General features: G+C 39.4%; 1 protein-coding gene across 3 annotated transcripts in view; it reads right to left on the minus strand.

Moving 5' to 3' along the window:
- The window catches only part of EXOC4 (exocyst complex component 4), a 743049-nt gene that overhangs the window by 540187 nt on the left and 179058 nt on the right, over positions 1 to 23804 (minus strand). For 2 of the 3 annotated variants that reach the window (XM_015073047.3, XM_053218064.1), the window contains exons 8-9: positions 6240 to 6385; positions 1467 to 1555 (exon numbers count right to left, since the gene is read on the minus strand). In XM_015073047.3, coding sequence (XP_014928533.2) covers positions 1467 to 1555; positions 6240 to 6385 — 235 coding nt within the window. Of the gene's footprint in view, positions 1 to 215; positions 1316 to 1466; positions 1556 to 6239; positions 6386 to 23804 lie in introns of those variants that run through there. The other variant, XM_053218063.1, reaches the window with a different exon arrangement.

Here is a 23804-nt window from a genome sequence, read left to right on the forward strand (position 1 = left end):
TCTGTCGCTGAGTCAGTGAGTATTTAGTGAATATTTACCATACTAGGCACTATGCTAAGGACAGGAAGTAAAATTGTATTTCTTCACTCCTTGACTTTTTTCAATCCTAACTGCCCTCTGTACCCATGTACCTTAAGACTCCAAGATGCACACTTCACGTTTCCCACGCCCCTCCCCCTCCCCCACCCCCCCCCACCCCCCCGCCACATGGCAACACTATTATTAAATAAAATGCCGGTAAGCTAATTTCCTTTTCCTTGTATCCTCAAACTATTTCTAGGCTTTTCGTTCTGATATATACGTGAGCTATGGAATTATTACTGTGGCAGAGCTATGGGAGAGCACAGCCGCATCTTCAGAAAAATTTACAAGTGTTTAGATCAATAATGAAGGTGTGGGTAGAAATGACTAGGCGGTGGTCCTTAAATCCAGAGAGGCTAGCTGGTTAATTTATAATGTTTTGACATAGAACCATGATGAATCTTAAAAACTAAATATTTAATTGTGTAGGCTACTCGCTGCAAAATATTTCAAATGCCTCTACTGCCTCCCCAAAAGTGGAAGTGTTCTTACGCACCCTTCAAGCAGGAAGCCCACGGTTTTAAAATAATTTTAAATAATCGCCCCGTCCTCTCAACTCCTCTACTAGTTTTTATGCATAACATTACTTGGCTGTAAGCACTGACTTCCTGATATTGTTAGTGATGTCCATGAACACTGATAGCTGGATCTTAAGGCTTTATCTTCTCTTTCCTTCTATTCGACCTCCGTCTCCTCCCCCTCCATCCCCTCTGATGCCTGGGATGGCTTGCACTTAGCAGGACTGCACAAATCTTTCTTGACTGATTCCATTTACCATGATTAGCATCTTTCTTGTCACAGAAGGAAACGTTACTGGATTTTTGATTTAATTAAATCTACTTACGATTTATTTTCTCAAGTATTTTCTCCTACAGATTACAACTCTTTAGTAACCACGCATGGATATCAAATATCCTGTACATCAGAGCTAGCTTGATTACAACATCCTATTTAGAGGCATCTTTCTTCCTTTTAAATAATGGCAGAGGCTGCATCCGCCCTTTTCCAAATCCCAGGCACTCCTGCCACATTCCAGAAGGTATAGAAAACAGTAAGTGTAACACTGACGGCCACAGACTGGCCTTCCCGTGGACTGTGACTGGACTCATGGCTGCCATGTTTAAGCACAAAGAGACTGACCTCCTGTCTTTCTGCTTTGAGTTCTCACTTGAATGGTAGCAGGTCTATAAATCCTGTGGCCATAGCAATCGTTTTAGCTGCTCGGCGGCAGATGCTGGGAAGTGATAGAGGAAACAGATTATCACGTCTTTAAATCTCTGCTATCTTGAAAGAAACTGGTGAATGCGAACGGCAAATTCACATGTGCCACACACTTCAGATCTTCCTCCAGAAACTAACTTTTCCAGAGAAGTTCAATCACTTACCTTGAAGTTCTCCACTGCGACTGTAGAGCTCCCGTCTCTGCTCTCGCAAATAGGCACTCATACTGATGGCATGGGAGGAGGATTCGAACCTGGAATGAAGCGCAGGGTAAACAGAGAGGCAGTAACCGAACAAGCGGTGGCCACCTTTGTACCCCAAGTGTCCTACTCCAGTCTGTGTGGCACTCCCTAGCGTTCCTTGACCCAAACATACTGGCCAACCCATGACAGGGCCAAAGCCGGCCGCCACAGACCTGGATTCATGAACAACACTCCTGGCCAACGCCCCTCCACAACAGCAGTTGGGCCATTCGCTCATTCTTCATTTCAACGGGTACAACTCTTCATCTGTTGCAACTTTCTTCTGCCTCCAGACCCTTTGCCAGGGTCCCTACACACGCGAATAAGGGTATCCTGTAAGGTCATTCTCATTTTGCTGCTATGTGGTTCAAAACCTGTGAGTGACCGCCCCCGCCACAGAAATGTATCTTGCTTTTCTACACTCCCCTGGTTAGAGAACGAGTACAGAAGGCACACTAGCAATGCCGCTGGATAACTACACCAAGGAAGCAAGGCATCTGTGGTTTCTCCCTAAAAGTCCTCAAAAGCAATACCGTTTCTAAATGGTTTCTGATCTGCCATCTACAACATAAAATATTCTCAAAACTATCAAGGGCGCCTGGATGGCTCAATTGGTTAAGCGTCCAACTTCGGCTCAGGTCATGATCTCATGGCTTGTGAGTTCGAGCCCATGTTGGGCTTTGTGCTGACGGCTCAGAGCCTGGAGCCTACTTCGGATTCTGTGTCTCCCTCTCTCTCTGCCCGTTCCCTGCTCATGCTCGGTCTCTCTCTGTCTCTCAAAAATGAATAAAAATTAAAACAAAACAAAACAAAAATCAGGGGACAAAGTGTGTGTTCACATCACCCCAGGAATCGTTCGTTTCAGAGGCCAGAAACATGGAGGATAGGCACAGGACACAGAACAGGTTTCTAAAGGCTAAAATAATAATTCAAGGATGAAGAAAACAAAAGAAAAAAATCCCAGTCTTAAGAGAAACTTGCAGGTAAGGGGAAAAAGAAACAGGTAAATTCAAGATTAAATCAACAGTAAATCCCCTGACGTGTTAAGAAATTGCATTTCAAACCTGAGATTTTCAAAGTCAGGGGAGCAGGCTGACAGGGGAAATCCTTCCAAGAATGACTGCCTCTAAGTGGTAAACAGCAACATCACGAAAGAGCAGCAGCGATAATGGCATAGGTTTCTGGCAACAAAAAAGGAACGCCATCACTTTCTTAATTATGCCTTCTTTATCCATTCTTTGACAAGGAAGATGAATGTCAGTTGGAGGGAAACACTTGGCCTTCTTGATCCTCTCTCTGCACCCTGCCAAGAACTGAGAGGGCCCTAACAGCCAGAAGGAATGCAAAGTGTGTGGTACTTCACAAGTGCCACCTGCCAGTCAAGTGCAGGAAAGAAGCCGCCGACCTCCGAAAAGCACGCTGACGGCTATTGATCAGAAATGGCGAGGGGGGGAAAGAAAAATAAACTCTTGAGCAAAGAACAGAGAGGCACAGATTATACAATGAGAGAGAACTTAAACACACTTAATTAACCTTGGCTAAGGGCAATTAAAGAGAGTAATAAAGTCCTTCCTGGATGCAATAAAACCAGATTACAGCTCGCCCAAACCTTAATCCTTTATGACCTGATGTATTTTTGCTACTGAGGAGCCCTCTTTATGTTTGCCACCACTCACAGATTGGTATGATTTTACAGTAAAAGAGGCACTAGAGAAGATACAGCCTCACCTCTTACTGTATAGCCAAAGGCACAGAGGCCCACTGAGACGGGAGACCTGGTCTGCCGCGCACAGCTCATTAATGGTAGAGTTAACAGGCAAGTCTGTAGTAACAGGCAAGTCTGTAGTAACAGCCTCATTCCGTGTGGGCGATGAGTTTTTACTGCTATGCAATAACAATAAATGTTTAACAATTACTTAAGTCCATTTATTCATTTCCAATATTCTATGTTTTCCAGTACCTCAATTTCAGGATTGGCTCAACGTATAAAAATGTACGTGTGGCCTGAGATTCAAAGTTAAGGATGAGGGTTGACAGAATGAAATCTAAACACCCTGAAACCTGCTTCTGCAATACACCTAGATTTACCACAGGAAGTGGAGCTAGGAAGACGGAAAGGGAAGAGGAAGAGACAAAGAGGAGAGGAAGAAGAAGAGACAGACACAGACACAGAGACAGAGAGCGCACACAGGAGCGAGCAAACAAGTGAGCAGAGGAAAGGCCTAAGCGTTAAGGCAGCATCTCAGGCCGTCTTAGTTGCCTTTGCTCCCTCTGCAAGTAGCTGTGTGCTCAGGAAAAGCGGTTCCTTTACAGCCCAAGACCTATCACCAGAGAGAACCCCTGACTGGATGAAGACCATCACCGTGGCGTGCTCCCCTTTGCCAGTGACTGCTTTAGGAATGGGCGTAAGACCTGAGGAAAAGTTGCAGAGAGACTTTGTCACTGGCAGAAAAGATTAATAAATGGATAATAATTATTAACAAAAAAAAGATCTGAAGTGGGATAGCCACTTTGTAAGACAGTCTGGCAGTGTCTTACAAAGCTAAATAGAATCTTCCTTTATGGTCCAGTAATCATTCTCTTATGTATTTATCCAAATGAACAGAGAACTTACATCTACACAAATGCTTGCACATTTACAGCAGCTTTATTCATAATGGCCAGAAATTGGAAGCAACCAAGATGTCTTTCAAAAACTGAATGAAAAAAAAAAAATCGAGGTACAGGCACACAATGGAATATTATTTAGCAATACAAAGAGATGAGCTATCAAGCCACAAAAAGACATGAGGAACCTTAACTGCATATTGCTAACTGAAAGAGGCTAGTCTAAAAAGGCTACATACCGGATAATTCCAACTATAAGACATTCTGGAAAAGATAAACTACAGAGACAGTGATTATCAGGAGCTCAGGGGGTGGGGAAAAGAGGAAGGAATAAGTAGAAAACAGAGGATGTTTAGGGCACTGAAATATTCTGTATAACGTACTGATGCATATATGACATTATGCATTTATCAAAACCCACTGAATGTGTAACACAAAGAGTGGACTCCAATATAAACCATGGACTTCAGATAATAACGAAGGATCACTATCAGTTCATCAATTGTAACAAATGCACCATACGTAAGAACACAAGATGTTAACAAAAGGAGAAATTCTGAAGAAGGGGGACATAAGGACACTCTGTATCATCTGCTTGATTTTTCTGTAAACTGAAAAATGGTGTAAAAAATAGTCTACTAATTAATAAAAAATTTTGTCACAGGAAGAATCACACCCTTTCCTTGGCATCACTCTATCCTGGAGTGGAACCTAAGGCAGGGAGATGGAAAGGGCGGGGTCGTTGGCCATTCCGCACTGTTAGATTACGGAGTCCTCTACAATCCTCCCCACTGTGTAACATAATAACCTTCCTATGGTTTAATCTCATTCTTTTGGGGTCTGGATTACCTGCAGACTAAGGCATTTTAACTAACAGTACATCTGTCCTCTTAACAAAACTGTAAAACACAAGAAAAGAACGCATTCAATGAACAGAATGTATTTTATCCCAACGCAAGCACACTCAATCTCCTCTCCTCTGGACCACAAGATAAATGAACTGTTGAAACTTTCCATAATGATTAAGAACTCTATGAAAAAAAAAAAAAAAGAACTCTATGAATCTATGATATAAACAAATCTCAAAAGTGAATCAATAAAAGATACTGGAGCTTCAACTGTTCAAAAAGAATGAATTCAAAATACTTCTGGAGTCACATTATAGGCTTAGATTTACAGGTACAACTTAACTAGTTATCTCCCAACTCGTCAGAAGAATGCACAGATCTGCTAAGATTTAAATCCTGCTTTGACCAATTGCCAGTTATTGCCAGTGAATCTACTTAAATTACTTAACCTCGCTTGCCTCAAGCTTTTATGTGTAAAAAAGGATTAAAAATAAAACCCAGACCTGTAAGGCTGCGACGAGTAAATGAGATAATCCATGAAAATGGCTTAATGCTTTAGCTGGTACTTGGTGAGGACTCAGTGCCAGCCACTACTCCTACTGCCAAAATTTGATATAATCACATGTAAATTATGTTTGAGAGTATTTTGAGAAATTCATCTCCCACAGTACCTGGTACATAGTAAGCACTCAGTGGTAGCTGTTACTGCTGTTACTATTAATATAATAATATTAACTATGAGCTGTTACCAAATGACATAGGTACGTGGCCTGGTGGTATTAACTAACATAGTAATTAGAAAAAAAGAATTTCCGGAGTGTTCCTTTATTTAAAAATCAAACAGAATCCAATGCTACTTAGCTAAGGAGATTCTTGTAAACTTTAAGGTTATTTCTTGGTACTAGTGTTTTTTCCCCGGAAGCTGACATATTTCATTTCATATAAAATTCCCCAGAAATAGGGTTTTGTTGCCCTTCATTTTATATAAAATGCCACAGAAACAAATTACAAAAAATTTTTATTAAAAGTCCTAGACAGTCCAATAACCATACTCCAAAATATCTACTTCCCCTTATAGAAAACAAATGTACACAAAATAAAAAATACATTCACTTCCCATAAATTATTTCAAATCAGCTTTAACTGGGTGAAGCAACGGCTGCCAATAAAGTAGAAAGCCATCCTACTTGGATCAAACATTTCTTGACACCTGCTATCTTACCATCAGGGAGATACTTACTTAAAAAGAGAATTTTTTGGCCTTTGAGGTTTCTTCTTGGCAAAAAAGGCTGCAAAATCTCGGCCAGTGCTGGCATAACTTAGTTGAGCTGATGGTTCAGAGGCCGTACGAGTATTTTTCATATCCAAGTACTCGGTCAACAGCATCTGTACAATCAGATAAACAGTTTAACACACACATTTATGATGTGCTACTAAGAAAAGCAATTTAAAACAATGAAAACCTAATTCTAAATCCTCATCCTTGACATTCAGAAGTAGAGTAACCTCGCTATTCATATTTCTAGTTGTAGATCTGAGGAAGGATTCATCGCAGCCAGAACATCATCTACTTGCCACCTACACCCGAAACTGAGAATAGGATGTGCTAGGCATCTGAACATAGGGGTCAAGGGGGGCGCTTTTAGTGAGGGTCTGCTACTTGCCATGCACTGTGCCGAGCGAGTTAATCACCATTCACAGCTTAATCCTCATCACTGCCATTTACAGCAACATCAGCAGCAATACAATAATAATTACTGAGGGCTTACACTGTGGTAGGCTAGGGGCTAATTTAGATGTATTATCTTATTTAAAGCACAACTCTGATCAAGTGAATTCTCAGATTACAGAGAAGGAAGTGAGGCCCAAGAATAGGGCTGGGGTTGCAGAAGGAACCCCGGGGGACTCGCTCTGGAGCCCTCGTCACACCCCTCACTCCACAGCACAGGGGATTAAACAACTCTAACAGACCTGCTAAGAGCTATCGTGAGCCACTGCAGGCTAAGAGGTGCTGACCCGCAAATAATTTCTAGGGCCACCACTCATCTTGACGGCTCCAAAGCAAGCAAACCAACAGCTTTTTAATCACTATTGCCAATGGGCAATGCTTAAAAAATCAATCCACTTTACAGCCTCATTCGGTGGGGCCTGGGCTAGAATCCGCCATCGTATTTCTAAGACAAATACAAAACTTTTTAAAGTTCCCACCGTTGTTAAAGAAAACAGCAGATCTGGACCAGAAATCATCATGGTTCCTAAGCATATCTAACCTGGGATTAAAGTACATCGACTCATTTCTGAAATCACTTGCCACATCTACAATTTTAAGATAACCGGGCCGCCTGGGTGACTCAGTGGGTTAAGCGTCTGACTTCCGCTCACGTCATGATCTCACGGTTCGTGGGTTCAAGCCCTGAATCATTAGGCTCTGTGCTGACAGCTCAGAGCCTGGAGCCTGCTTCAGATACCGTGTCTCCCTCTCTCTCTGTCCCCTGTCTGTCTCTCTCTCAAAAATAAGCAAACATTAAAAAAAAAAGAAGAAGAAGAAGAAACATTTAAAATTTTAAGATAACCAAGTGTTACAGCAAATGTACACCAGCAATTCTACCGATGACTGAAGTAAAAGCTTTTCAGAGACTCCGGTTCCAAAAACGATTCCTTCCTGTATGGGGTATATATTCATTCATTTGCTTATTCATTCCATAAAGATTTGATGGGGCGCCTGGGTGGCTCAGTCGGTTAAGCGGCGGACTTCGGCTCAGGTCATGATCTCGCGGTCCAGGAGTTCGAGCTCCGCGTTGGGCTCTGTGCTGACAGCTCAGAGCCTGGAGCCTGTTTCAGATTCTGTGTCTCCCTCTCTCTGACCCTCCCCCGTTCATGCTCTGTCTCTCTCGGTCTCAAAAATAAATAAACGTTAAAAAAAAATTAAAAAAAAAAAGATTTGAGGATCATATTAAATGTTATCATCGAAAAGCATTTATGAAGCACTCTGTGAACATGATGCTCTCCCAAGTTTTAAAGCTAATTATACCTGTTATGAGCACAGACATTACTAAATAGTTATCAAATATCAGGCATTTTTAGAAAATGATCTTAACTCAATCTTGAAATCTATGAAGTTAGAGCTAATATCTGTATTTTAGAGATTAAGAAACAGATTTAGAGGTATGAAGAAACTAGCCTATATGCAGGTGTGGGTGAAGGGATTAATGGGAAATCTCTGTACCTTCCCCTCCATTTTGCTGTGAACCTATACACATACCTATAAATGTGTGTGTGTGTGTGTGTGTATATATACATGTACGTGTGTGTATATATATACACATTAAATATAAGTTATATACATATACATATATACACGCACATACATACATATATGTACACTAGAGATTTCAATGGAAAACTATAAAACACATTAACAAACTGTTCGATTTTTTAAAATATATATATTTACGAGGCTACTAAAGCATCATTCAGCATGGTGATGAAGTAGTATGTTGACAAATACTATCTCTGTGAATACATCATCCAAACTGCCCAAGAGTCAAGAAGGGTATTAAACTGGGTCTCCAGTAACGACTCAACTGAAGGACTCAATTACTTGGTCGATCTGGCACTGATGCTAATAAGGTTTGTGGGGCTGTGTGATCAAAAGAGGCTGGTAAACCAGAACAGAATTTCAAACTGACAGAACACAGAAAGAGGTCTACAAAGGCACCTGTTGGTTTTAACACCGATCGGTATGATGGAAGTATGTTTCTGCCAAAGCATGAAGATACACCAGACCAGTGATCCTTCTGAGGTACTTATCGTCCTAGAATTCAATGACTGGCCTTATACAATAAAATATTGACTGATCAGGGCCTACAGGGTGAGCATCCTTAAAATTCAGGTATTTCAAGATCACTGTTCTTTTTCTCCACGTTAGTAAAGTCCTCTTAATTCTCACCGCTCACTTTGTTAGTCTGTTCTTACACACTGGCTTCTTCCTTTCTTTTTACAAACAGGTACTATTTCTACCTTCTTAATGAAAATGTTGCTTTGGTCCTCATTCTCTATAATTTCCTTTCTCCTTTGTCATTAGGTTCCAAACTTAAAAGGCAGCCTTCCCACATATTTCCATTATCATGATGTAATGTAGTCCCGATTCCTCTCCACACTCCAATCCCACGGATGTGACTGCACGTTTGACATATTCACACATTTCACTGATAACATCAACCCTAAATTCTGAGACCTGAATGCTTTTCCCATAAAATCGGTAATTTTTTCTGTCTTCTTTCTGTGAGTGGTTTCTTATTCTCACCGGCCTCCAGGTTTAAAACTTCAGAACTGTCTTTAGATACATTCCCCTCCCTTTGTCCCCATGCAGCAGTTAGTGCCTCAGCCCATTGGTTACTCTTCCTCAGCTCTTAGTTTGCCCCTCCCCATCCATCTGCTAGCCACCAACCTAGTTCAACTCATGCAGTTTCTCTCCTTTTTTGCCTCACATGTCTTATTCTTCCAGTCCTTCCCATACACCACGGACAGAGCGATCTTCCTAAACAACTGTTGCCACTGTCATCTTAAGGCTATTTTGTCGTCTACGTTAATCTGACCTCAATATCTATTCCCAGTCATAGCTTATTCTCCTCAACACGAACCCAACACGCCATCAGCATCAACTACTTAACTCTTCCCTGAACACGCATGCGTGGGCCCTCTCGATTTTGGGATGCCTTACCTAGATTACCCTCTTTCCTCAATATCCTGACAAACCCTGCCCAAAAACAATTCCAACGTTTTCTCTCCCATGACACCTTCCCAAGACACTCTAGGCCAGCTGTCCCCTTTTCTGAGTTCCTACAGTACCCATTTCCCACATCATTCGATAAGTATTAGTTGAAAACTGCCCTATACTATTACTTATCGTTTAAGGAAAAGACACCTGACCACCCCAATTTTTATATTTCTTTACTTCAATCGCAGAGCCGTGAAACAAACCAGAAAATGAATATATATATAAATACAAATACATATATAGGAATATGAATATATATATGAATTCACATAAATTCATATATATACGTATCTATATATATCACTGAATTCCTAAATTTTACAAAGTACGTGATAAGAAGCCTTGATGGATATGTTTTTAATACACGTATTAGAAACAGTCTCCAAAACGAGCCCTGTAAATGACTCCTCAGTACACAAATCTATACTACAAGTAAAATTGAAAGGGATACCTATGATTTTAATCATAGGCTTTGCCATGTTTGTTTCCTTCACTATATCTTCTTCTTTCCTAATAATGTTTACTACCAGCTAGAAAATATTACTTTAAAACAGGGTAAAGTTTTATTTTGACACCAAATTATGAGAAGTACCTTTTAAATATCTCAAAGAACAAATCTTTTTTCTAAGATGCTTGAAATGTATCTGAATTAGACTAAATCTTCTACGACCAAGTCTTGACACACACATCAGACACCTGGCATTAAAACAGAACCATGGCAGAGGCGCCTGGGTGGCTCAGTTGGTTAAGCATCCGACTTCGGCTCAGGTCATGATATCACGGTTGGTGGGTTCAAGTCCCGCATCGGGATCTGTGCTGACAGCTCGGAGCCTGGAGCCTGCTTCGGATTCTGTGTCTCCCTCTCTCTCTGCCCCTCCCCTGTTCATGCTCTGTCTCTCTCTGTCTCTCAAAAATGAATAAATGTAAAAAAAAAAAAAAAAGAAAAAGAAAAAATTTAAGAAAAAAAAGTAGAACCATGGCAATTCTTGGTGATTCCTCATCATTGTGGATAATGTGCTGCATCTTCTAAATTGTACATAAATATCCTAAACCACTACCTATGAGTTCAAATTTCCATTTTTATGAAAGGAAGTAAGCTATACAGCTTGTCTTTTGTCCGGGGAAAGTCACCCAAGCCTGGAAGTCTGGGGCAAGGGGACATTACATATAATAGCAAATACATCCTAGCCACAGAAAATCTGCAGATTATCCCATGTTCTCGCTGACTCTAAATTCCTTCATCTCTCTGACACTCATTTCTTTTCTCTTTTTTAGTACAGGGAATTGCTATTTCTTATTGATCAAGCATTCAAAAAAAAAAAAGTCAAAGTTTATAGGTGTTTTAAGTTTAACTTGAAAAGGTATTAATTTGTAAAACCAAAGACAAGAAATATAAAAACATGGCTGGAAAGCACCAGATTATCTATCTATATACTCCAGTGATATTATGATTCACCATATTTTTTGAGTACCTGGTATACTGGATGGTTCTGTGGTGGAAACAAAGAAATATGATGCTTTAAAAAACATACACAACGAGGGAGTCAGGCATCTCTTATGCTATAATATTTGATCAGCAGTTGCTAAGATGCTAGTCAGAAATCACATGATATATAAAGCAGGGCCAAGATTTTGAGATTTAGAACTTGCTTAGTATTGGTAACATCATTCTGAATGAACTCCTCATTTACCACTTAACCCTCTTTATTTAACAGATTGCTTGTGGCCGCTTATGGTCATACACCCAGAGTTTTCTAAAAATAAATGTTGAATTTACCAGCTTCCAATGAACACATCACCTGTCTTCAGCCTCCACATTAATCTAAGTAGAAACATTCAGATCCTTCTAGGTGCTTAACATGGTAAATACCTTTCAGTAGCTTCCCAGCTTACAAAATCTTCACCTCATCTAAGAACTGTTCCCCAACTGCACAGCAGATTCTGGTAACCATGCTTGTGACCATGTTGGAACCATGCCTTCCCAGCCAAAGCCTACTCCACCGGGGGGAATAGCCAACATCCAATTGGCCCGTCAGGTTCTCTCTCCCAGGAATGTGTTAGTGAGATACAGTCTCTGGTGGTCAATATAGGCAAAGAGATGTAAATTCTTTGGGGCAACCACCTTGTACCATGAAAAATCAAAGAAAGCCAACATGCACAGAGAGAATAAAAGAATGAATAAGATGACCAGACACAGAGAAACAGGAGACCCACAGAACAGAGATTTAAAGGTGGCAACCTAAGTTTTCCATAATTTATAGGTCTCAAATCCAGTTGCTATTCTTTGGTATCCTTTTGGCCTTTAATACATTTTCCCTACGTTTTTCTTATGACAGCCTCAATGGGGTTTTGTTTCTTCACCAAGATACCTATGGATAAATGGATATATACTAACATGCATCTGGTGACATTTATACCACAAATCCTATTTTTTGCAGAACACTGGTATCTCATGATAACAAGAGTAGCAGTCTATATATATTTCAATCTGTTCAACTAACAAACCAATTCTCCTCACCACTAACTTTGAATGTCCAATGCTTTTACAGCAAAGCCATACTGTACTTGTCCCATGTGATGAATCTGAGAATTCGACTGCTTATGACAGGAGCAATAATATAGTGGGAAAAAAAAATCACTTTCAGCTCCCAATATGAACCAAGACTCTACTCATCTTGAGCAATATGTTGAATGTGCCTATATTAAATAGTATAATTTTCAATAATTTACTTTTCAGATGTAGATGTCTAGGAGTTTTTTTGTTCCGGGAACAGCAAAGTAGCTTCCATTGGACTAGCCCTTATCCTGATAATAATTATAAGAGCTCAACAGTGAGACCAAAAGAATAAGAATTTGAAGGACATGGAGAGGAACCAAATGAGGCATAAACTATGCTCCTTAAAAGAAGTAAAGCACAGTAGGTGAGTTCCCCTGGCTTCTTCCCAAAAAGCCCTTACTTCTAATTTCCACAGAACAAGGGTAGAACCCAAGCAGAAACTATAGTCTTAGAGGATGGAGCAGACAAGACTAGGTCCAGGGATACCAAGACGCCCAGAATTTGAGAAGAGAAATCCAAAGGAGGGGTGGGGGCAAAATCAGTGTAATATATCCCTCGAAATATCACCTTGATTCCAGAAAGTATTACAACAGACACTGAAACATTTTAAAAATTAGGACCATTTAAAATTATTAAAAACTATCAGGTTTCCCCCATGTATGTTGCTAGTGAATGGAACGTTAAAGAGGAAGAAAAACAAAGCCAAAAAAATTATTTTTTTCAATGTAGCACTTTTTCATTTTCCCATTATATAAGGACTAAAATATTCTGCAGTAAGGAAACTAAAAGAAAAATAAACAGTCATTTTGAAAGTAGAATGGCTGCCTGCTTAATTATACTCATTATCAACAGCAATTGTGTAATTAAAACCACTATTAGCATGATCTTGTGAATAGTTGCCTTAGTGTTTAAAGGAAAACAAACCAAAAAATTCAACGAGTACACATGTATTTTCTGGTCCTGTATCAAACACCTAATCAGGAAAGCCTAGATCATGTTTAGTTCCCTGCCAACCTCCAACAGATGAGCTCCTAACAAAGAAAACCCAGTTAAAAGCTTCCAGAAGAAAGTTTTCATTTTTTTAAACTAAACATATTTATTTAATACACAAAATATGCAAAGTACTGTGCTGGATATAAAAACAAGACTTAAAAATAAATCCTTCCCTCATATCAAAACAAGGGAATTTTACTATATATAAATAAAATTTTTAAGGTGTTAACATTTTTAAAGAGTTAAAAGCCAAATCAATCAATCAATCCTCCCCCTTCTCACCCCAAGTGCTTATCTAGTGACAGACACACACGAGTGACCACGATACAAGGGAAAGTGGTAAGCATCAGGACAAAGAAATTGCTGTGAGCACTTATCAAAAGGACAAAACTACTCCTAACTGAAGCAGTGAAATAAGGTTTCAAGATCATGGCACATGTAAGACATAAATACAATATTCAAATGTGTAAAAGGCCAAAACCTAAAATGGCGGAAGGAACCCAACAAATACAGAAACGGAGCTAGGGAAATTCAGAGTATCTTTAGTGAAGAACAAATAGTTCTGGTAACATAAAAAGAAACAGTAAGAGGTAGACCCGAAAAGTTGGTAAACAGACAAACTTCTCAGGACCTTTAACATCAGGCTCAGGTATTGAAGCCACAGTAAAATGGGAAGGCAAACACGGTTTTCAATGGGTAAGTAAAATGGCGAGACATCTAGTTTAAATTAGTCTAGCGGCATATGAAATAATAGATTAGAAGGCAATGGGATTTGTGGCAAGATGAATGATTAAGGAAACAGTCAATGATTGAGGAAGTGCTTAACACATGAAGAGAAAATCTACCAAAATAGTTCAAAAGGAAAAGAAAAAGAGAGGTTAACTAAAGTAGTAGGAATGAGATTGTATAATTAGGGATACCTCTGAGAGCCAATGCAGAGGCAAAACTGAATAAAATTTAACCAGCTACTCAGCAAAGGAAAGATGAAGAGAAATAAAGAATAAACAAAGGACTGCACATCTGAGGAAATAAAAATCTATGGTTCCAGGAACAGTAACCAGGAATGCAGGAAGAGTCTGTTTCATACAGACGATAAATTTAGTTTGAAATATACTCCCTTGTGAAGCACATGAATATTCATATTCGTGTGTACCCTCAAATGCATAATTGTGAAAGGGGAAATAATGGTGATGAGATCTCCATGATTTATACATTAATTAACTTGCATTAGGACTATTAAGTATATTTCTATACAGTCTCATAAGGACACTTTGAAGGACATATACCCTTGAATATCTGTAATGTGATTTTGTCCCACAGTATTTGTAAAACAGCTTTGTTGAGGTATAATATACGTACCATAAAATTCACCCACTGTAGGGTACAGCTTAGTGATTTTTAAGTAAATGTATACACTGAAATCATCATCACCGTCATTTTAGAACACTTCTAACATCTCAAAATTTCCCTTATGGTGTTAGCTGCAGCTTTTCCTAGAACCTTTTATCAGGTTGAAAAAGTTCCTTTCTAGTCCTTGTTGGCTAAAGGTGTTTGCTTTTTAATCATTATCGAGTGCCATGTGCTTTCCTGTGTCTACAGAGATGATCAAGTGGTTTTGGCCCTTTATTCCATTAATAATTGTGTATTACATTGATTTTTAAAATAAACTCAACTTAATCATGATGCATAATATAGTTTTCAGTTGAGGAATCCCATCTGCTAATATTTTGTTCTAGAATTTTGTATCTATGTTCATGAGGCATATTACTCTACAGTCTCCTGTGGTATCTTTCCCTTCTTATCAGGCTAATACTAATCTCACAGGATGTACTGGAAAATGTTCCTTCATATCTCTATTTTCTAAATGAGTTTGCAAAGGATTTGGTATTATTTCTTCTTTAAATGTCTCACAGAACACCATCGTGCAACCTTCTGTATCCACAGGAATTTTTTTTTTCTTTTATCTCCCACACCCCTTCACCCATTTTCCAATCTTCTGCCGTTTCCCCTCTGACGAATTCCAGTTTGTTCTCTGTACTTATGGATGTTTCTGCTTTTTGTTTTTAGGAAAAAACTACTAATTTGTTTTAGGGCAATTCAGTTTTTCTCCTTCTTGAGTCAGTTTGGTATTTTGTGCCTTTCTAAGAATTTCTCCATTTAAGTTATCTAATTGGTTGGCATAAAGTTGTTTGCAATATCCCCATGTAAGCTTTTTAATTTCTTTAAGGTCTGTAGTAATGTCTCTTCTTTCATTCCTGATTTTGTTCTGTTTTTTAATTTTTCTTTTTAACTGATCAATTTGAGATTTATCAATTTTGATCTTTTAAAAGAATCTCCTTTCAGTTTCATTACATTTTTCTATTATTCTTCTGATTTTTATTGCATTGATTTTCAATTTAATATTTCCTACTTCTGCTTGCTTTGCATTCTCTTTCTCCTTTTTTCTAGCCCTTAAGGTAGAAAGTGACAGTGCTGATTTTAGGTCTTTTTCTTTTTACCCATGGTGTATTTAGAAGTTTGCTGTTTTGGGGCACCTGGGTGGCTCAGTCAGTTAAGCATCCGAAATCGGCTCAGGTCATGATCTCACAGTCCATGAGTTCGAGCCCCGTGTTGGGCTCTGTGCTGACAGCTCAGAGCCTGGAGCCTGCTTCAGATTCTGTGTCTCCCTCTCTCTGACCCTCCCCCATTCATGTCTGTCTTTCTCTGTCTCAAAAATAAATAAACATTAAAGAAAAATTTTTTTAATAAAAAAAGAAGTTTGCTGTTTTATTTCCAAATATTTGAGAAGATTCAAATTTTCTTCCTGTTGTTTTTTTAATTCCGTTGTGGCTAGAGAACATACTTTGTGTGATTTCAACCCTTTCAAATATACAGCGGGGCACCTGGGTAGCTCAGTTGGTTGAGCATCTGACTCTTGATTTCAGATCAAGTCATGATCCCAGGGTTGTAGGACCGAGCCCCACATCGGAGACTGCTTAAGATTCTCTCTCCCTCTGCCCCTCTCCCCTGCTCATGTGCTCTAATATAAAATTAAATTTAAAAACTAAATGTACTGAGACTTATTCCATGATCTAGTACATGTCTAATATGTCACTGTAAAATAATCTCTTTTCTGATGGTGTTGGGTAGAGTGTACCATGTATGTTGGTTTCACTCAAGACGCTTAATAGTGTTGTTTCAGTCTTATGTTTTCTGTCTAGCTGTTCTATTATTGAAGAAAAGTATTGAAATCTCTAACTTTAATCACTGAATTTTTGAATTCTTTCAAGTTTGTCAGTTTTTCCTCCATGTATTTTGGACCTTACAGTATTTTGATGGTTTGTTACTTTTAACTCATTTATAAAAAACAGAAGACAGACAGATACCAGGGTAGGACACAAGCATGGTCTCAACACCAAAGGCACATTTCTATTTCAATACATTCTCTGCCCACTTCAATTCAAATGTATTTTAAAGTTCATTCTATCTATTTCTATCACTTTCTCCCCTTCTCTCAAACTTGACCACCAAGCTCCATGATTTCCTTATATCATTACAAAGTAAAAGTTCAGCTACTGGTTCAGCTTTCCACTGCACTAAGATGTTTCATGACAATATTTTAATGACCCCTCTTATCATTACACATCCTTTTTCAGTGTCCTCAATTTCAAAAATGCAAAATGAGAGGGTCATATAGAAATGCATAAAGTTTATGTTTGAAATCAGCTCTACAACTCACTAGCTGTACGACCTTCATAGGTTGCTCAATCTCACTAAGCTTTATTTCCCTCATCTGTGAAATAAGGATAACAGAATCTACTTCATAAAATTAATATGAGAATTAAAAGAAAAAACATAAAATGTCTGGCACATAACAGGCTATTATCTCTGGGGATGAGGCTCAGAAGATCTGCTGTTGTTATTTGTGATGCATCCCAGGAACCACATAACTAAGATATTATCTCCCTATGCCTCGGAACCTGGGTTTCCTCAACTGTAAAACGGGAGTAATAATATTACCTACCCCAAGGTACTATCATCAGGATGAAATAAGTTAATGCTATCAATCACTGAGAACACTGCCTGGAGCATACCAAACAATTTATCAGCATTATTAAATAAACAGAATTCTCTCTACATCCTCATAATCTTCCCACTGCTATCACTTTCCTCTTCCTTCCTCCTCCCCTTCTCTCTACAATAAAAACCTCATTTGCTAAGGCTAGGTTTCTGCTAATACTCATTCTCTAAACTTTTGGAACACTTTCTTTCGCTTCAGTGAATCTGACTACCATATTGTCCAACCTAAGTATCTGAATGCTGAATATCCTACTCTTGTTCTTGTTTTCTTCTGTTTTAGTTAGTTCTACATTTCAAATTATTCCCAAGTCTCCCTCTACCATCATACTTTCTCTCAAGCTATGATACCCTCACTTTGCAAGAGCACCTGTCTGGTTTCCACATCCTTCTTACAACAAGAAGATGAAAACAGCACAACAGACATTAAAGGAGCGCAGAGGCACAGGGTCAAAACCAACAGCCTGACCAAACAAACTCTTTCATCACCACCATTCTTCAAAAGGAGGGAGGGACAAAAGAAAGGTCCCCTTAGCTCCCTTCCTTGTTAATACCATTATTTTACTGATCTCCCAAGATCAAAATCTGCAGTTAGCTCTGACGCTTCTCAGTCTGGCTGTCCAAATCACATGCCAAGCCCTATAGATGTTATAACATACATCTCATGTCCATTTCCCCTTCTAGTTATTTCCATCCCTACACCCATCCTTTTAAATCTGGTCTTCGTTATCTTTGTCATAAAGTCTTAACAGTAGTCTCCCAACTGTCATTCTGCCTCAAACACCTCATGACCATCTATCCCACAACCTGGCACCAGATTAAGCTCACTCATGCAGAGCTCAACATAATCACTCTTATTCTCGAACCCTTCAATGGCTTCCCCCTAGCCTACAAAATAAACCCCATCTCCTCACTCTTACTCAGCACCTTCCACAGCCCTGACTGACCTCTGTAGCCTCAGTTCCCGTTAACTGTTTTTACACAGTTACTGTTTGGTTAAACCAGTGTCCTGTTCCTTACCCAAGTCCCAAGGTGTTTTGTCCTGTCTGAGTTTCTCTCTTTTTTTTTTTTAACCCTTACTTGTTACTACCTCTTCCATCTATCAAACATGGGGGAATAAGATCAAGAAAGTGAATTTAAGTATAACTTGACTGATTTTACTTTATGAATTTTTAACTGGACTGATTTTAACAGATTTCATGTGTTCCATGCAGATGTTACTAATCAGAGCCCACAAGCCCAGAGGAGGTGTCAACCCCAGGAATAAGGAAGTAGAGGCAGATAAACACCTTTGAAGCTTTATCTTCTCATGGAGGTGTCATCTCCATCCTCCTCTTTCAGAGTTCTTTTCACAGTGGTCTCTTAATGTCACTTATCCTTAGTCTTAGGATGACAGCCAGCTGTCTCTATCTTCATATTAGATGTAAATGTGTAACACATGCTGGTGAGCAGGGCAGACCATTCTTATCTGCTTTTCTACCTGGAGGTCAATATTCCAGCAGTCAACTGACAACCAAATTGAGACTATCAGACAACCAGTGAGCTTATCTCCAAAAGATACTGGCTGTTTTTCTGGTTTTCATATACTTAACATACTCATTTCAGATCAACACTAGACACTGGTAACTTAGATCCCACAGGGGGAAATCTATGTGAAAATTGTAAACAGTTCTGATGATCTAGCTCATATTTTACCACTACATGTGCACTTATGTACATGGATACAGATATTTGTTCTTACTGACACATACGCAGATTTATATATGCTGAGAAAATAAACGTAAGTGGGCATGCTGTGTGGACCTGTCATAGATCTTTGCCTTCTGAGAGGTTACCATCTATCTTAATTGCTAATTAGAATGTCCCATTCTCATTAAAACCCATATAGCTATTTGTATTATTCAAGGGTTTTATCTTACAGCTATTTGCTTTCTCTCCTGCCTCTCAGCTCAGGCCATGCCTTTTCTTTGTATCTCTGGTAACATCCAGCAGAGTGTCTTAAACAAAGTAGGTGCTCTCTAGTAGGTCACCTAAATTCAAAGTAAGATGCTCTAAAGGGCAGCTCCATATTGATGTTTTACACTCACAGATGAGCTCCTTGGAGTACAACTACAACACCCAGGGTGAAACTTCAGGCTTTCTGAGGTACATTAATTTACTCACATCACAGGAATACCATTTATGAAATTTCTGCTCCACTGAGATAAGTGCTACCCTAATGACCTGAAAGAGTTAATGCATCTTGGAAAAGACCCAAATTGCTCTCTAGAGACAGTTTATTCAATTAAGTGGCTCCAACCCAGAATTTTCAATTAGCAGTTCAGTTACTAAAGCCTCCTTCATATTGGTTCTCTGTAATCTGTGAACGGTGACACGCCTATAAAAAAATGTTTATTTATCATTCATTCAAAATAGACTCTTCAGGAATAACAAGTGCAGATTCAGATTCCATTAACATTTACCTTGTACCTACTGAGTGCCAGAAACTGTGTGAAGTACCTTCTCATTAGCATTTGAGGATAATATTCTGAAGATGGGACGGATAATGGCGTTTGGAGGCACTGAGTGTATAATGCACGAGGATACAAAGACCAAAAAAAAAAAAAAAAAAAAAAAGGCTCCTTCTTTAAGGAGTTCACAAAGATCTCCATTGAATTCATCTAAGGCTTTTCAGAATCTGGTTTCAGGCTATCGAATCACATCTTATGCTCTTCTTATGAATTATGTATATGGTAAATTCAGTAAGGTACTCACTGTTGTGAATACGTGCATATTATCCTTACCTAGAATGATCTTCCCAAATGCCTAAATCCTAGCCTTCCTTCAAGGACCAGTTCAGCTCCTACAAACAGACAAAATCTTCTCTGACCAACATATCTTAAGTTCCTACAGGAACTTAAATTCCTCCAGGATCCACAGATGGTTACCTGGACTCGGTAATTAATCATATACTGCTGTTTATTTAACTTTTCCTGTATTTATCTCTTAAACTCCCAATGTGACCTGATGAGAAGGCACTCTAGTATTTCCCTGTATTACCATAATTCACGTCACACTGAAACACCTTAACTAAAGTCCTTTAAAACCAAAGGAACAACTTAGTATCACTCATTTCTAGACTCTGTCAACTCCTGCATCTACAAGAATGATTTTTCTATAACTAAGCAAAATTCTTCTATCTGAAGGTGATGAAATACATATACATCCCGGAGGCAAGATACTAACCTGATGAAATATACCTGTCAACAGCCTGGTTAAACAATAAATAATCCTACTTTATCGGTTTTGTTTCCAAGGAAAAAAAATTCCACATCTATAACAAAATCTGTGATTATTCTACATTATTTCTACTGAAATGTTATACGCTAATTCAAAACATGGGGATTAAACTATTACATTTATCTAGTGAACTTGAGGTTAGCCTATAATTGGAAAGGTTAACGAAATTAACCGTACTATTGGTTTAAGTTTATTGAACATTCTAAAAAAGTCAAGGGTTCAAAAATGGAGAACTATTTTACTGATATTTATGGCATCAACTTTAATTCTTTTAGACTGGTTTTCCTATTTAACTTTACTTTTTCCCAAATGTTTCTTTGTTTTATTTTGATCTTTTGTTTAAAAGTAATACATGCACACGAAAGTTTCAAATAACACAGAAACATGTAAAGATTCAAGTTCTCTTTAGTCGTACTGTTATATGCAACATATTTCACTGAGATGCCTTTATTGATACCTCATTTCATTATTTTCTTGTCATTCCTCTGGTAATAGTCACAGTGCTCTGCACAAATACAGGACCTAAGAAACCCATTATGTCCTTCCAGAGAACCCGACTCTACCAGCAAGTGAAAAAAGAAAAAGAAAAAAAAAAAGCCAGATTGGCAGCATATGGTCCAATAAGATCCTTTTGGCTTTCAATTATTTAGCCTCCATTTTCCATACATCACAGCACGTATCAATTTGTAGACTGTACTACACCTGTCGGCTCCAACACATTTAGCTCCTCCCTTCTGCCCCTACGGTCGAAGGGCAGTGTCTGAAGAGCGGATGCCTAAGAGTTTAGAAAATAAGTGGCATACCTGATTCATTTCTCTCTCCCAAATCTCATGTTACTTTTAACTCTCAGAAAGACCACCACACCCAGCAGAGAGATGCAATAAAATGCAGCGCAGTAGCGTGGTGCGCCCGACTTCCTACAACTTGACAATGAATGCTTGTAAACATGACTTGGGAACATCAGAGGGAGGGGGAAATTGAGCCCACCCCTCCTGGGATGAAAACCGCCACAGCTCCGCCTAACTGCCCCCGGCCCTACTCTCACTGGGTAACAAGCTCATACCGTAAAGCAAGTCATTGAAAAGAAAAAGGCAGCGTGCTATTTTAAATACCAACCATGTTAACGCGGAAGCAATACGGTACAATTCGTGTACCTCGTGTTCTCTGCTAATTGCTGAAGACATCCTGCCATGGAGGAGACAGCAACACTAGCCAGGACCTAGTCTTCTTTAAATGCCAGCTCTTAATAACAAACTCCAAAGAGGTCTTAATTGCATTTACCAGGAGCTCATGAACTTTAAGAGTTGTTAATCAGATTCCCATGTAAATGGAATGACGATTAAAGGTTAAGTGCAGGTTTCTGAAATTTCAGAAGTTGAGAATATATTGCCCTTCATGGGGGAAAAAAACTATCAGCCTTGACAGGAACCAAACATCTTAATTAAACATGCAGAAGTACCATGCTTGTTTTTATGTGAAGTTCTATTTTCAAATGTCAAAGTTAATCATGCACTCGACTAAAAATGTGCACTATTCACTCTGCCAGAGAAGAAATGCCTCCGTCTTCTTTTCTGAGACAACATCTGCAGGTCTCCAACAACTTCTCCGGTGTCCCCTCAGACCCGCTACACGAGAACCTGAGAATCACAGTGAAATGCCTTCCACACAGAGATCTTAATTGCTCTCCATCCGAGGAGTAATCCGAAGCCACACGTTTTCAATCAAGTCTGCTTCATATTTATGTGGCTTGGGAGAAACGCGAGACGCTTCCTCCATAAATTTGCTGCACCTGTGTCCCTGGAGTGACATGTTGACAAATGAACATGACATCTCCTCAAACTCCAATAAGAATTTATGATTCTTGGAAAGAATATATTTGATCAATTACAGTGCCATCACAGTTGAAAGCAAAACCATGTCTTTGGAGCACACTTCACAAAATCTGCGAGTGCTTGTATTCTGCGACAGGATAAATGACAGATCCCCAACCCCCAAGTCGGGTCCTTCTGCTCTAACACTCCATCTCGGATTCGCCGGCTTAAGAGGAGCGAGGCACAACGACCGCTGAGTACAATAATGACTAACATGAACAGCTGTGTGGTGCCCTAGACGAAACAACAGCAGAACTCAAAATCGGAAAATATTTGTAGTATAATACTTAGCCAGTAAAAATAAATAATTCTTCTTTAAGCCAGGTACCTACTTATGGAAGAGAAAGAAATCTCTTCTGCGGCTCTACCTTCATCTGCTTTTGTCTCTGATTATACTTTTAATTCTCCCTTTTATTCCTTCTAAAAGTCTGAGCAAATTTCAGTGTTTGCGCCATACCGAGTACCTACAGCACACTTTAATAGAAAAACACGGGTTCTTCGTGTTCCTGCCAGAGCTACAGCTACGACTGCTGTTAGAATTCTTGCCAGTAATTGTACTATCATGATGAAACCTGGCCATGAAGCAAACCCAGGCTCTGGTGTTTTAAAGAAATCCAGAAGTGAAAAAGTAATACAATGCAATGATCAGCTCATTTGAGGTGAAGAGAGAGGAAGCAGGGAAGAATTTTTAAATGGTTCCTTTTGGGAAACGCTTCTGCTAGACTATGAGGTCCTTTGAGTCACGGCTGTGCTTCCCAAGGACTGGCATGACGGTGGCATCGACCAACTTTAAACTACAAGGGACTCCCTTTTCCTCAGGGCAGAGTCTGAATTTTACATTGGATTCAGTCCACCAACTTGTTCGCAAGGCCTTTTTTTTTGTTTGTTTGTTTGTTTTGAGAGGCTGCACATGCACGCGCACACACACACAAGCAGGGAGCGGGGGGAGAGACAGAGAGAGAGAGAGAGAGAGAGAGACAGAGACAGAGACAGAGAGAGAGAGAGAGACAGAGAGAGACAGAGAGAATCCCAAGCAGGCTCCGTGCTGTCAGCAAGGAGCCCAAAGCAGGGCTCTATCCCACAAACTATGAGATCATGACCTGAGCCGAAATCAAGAGTCGGACACTTGACTGACTGGGCCACCCAGGTGCCCCAAGGCTTTCAATAAGCAATCTGATTGAGAAAATCACCGCACTCGATACAGTCAACTCTAAGCTACTAGAAGATGGATGGATGAGAAAGCACATTTGCTTCTTGCTAGTGCCCCTT

The sequence above is a fragment of the Acinonyx jubatus genome, chromosome A2, assembly GCF_027475565.1.
Source record: "Acinonyx jubatus isolate Ajub_Pintada_27869175 chromosome A2, VMU_Ajub_asm_v1.0, whole genome shotgun sequence".
NCBI classification, from domain to species: Eukaryota; Metazoa; Chordata; class Mammalia; order Carnivora; family Felidae; genus Acinonyx; species Acinonyx jubatus.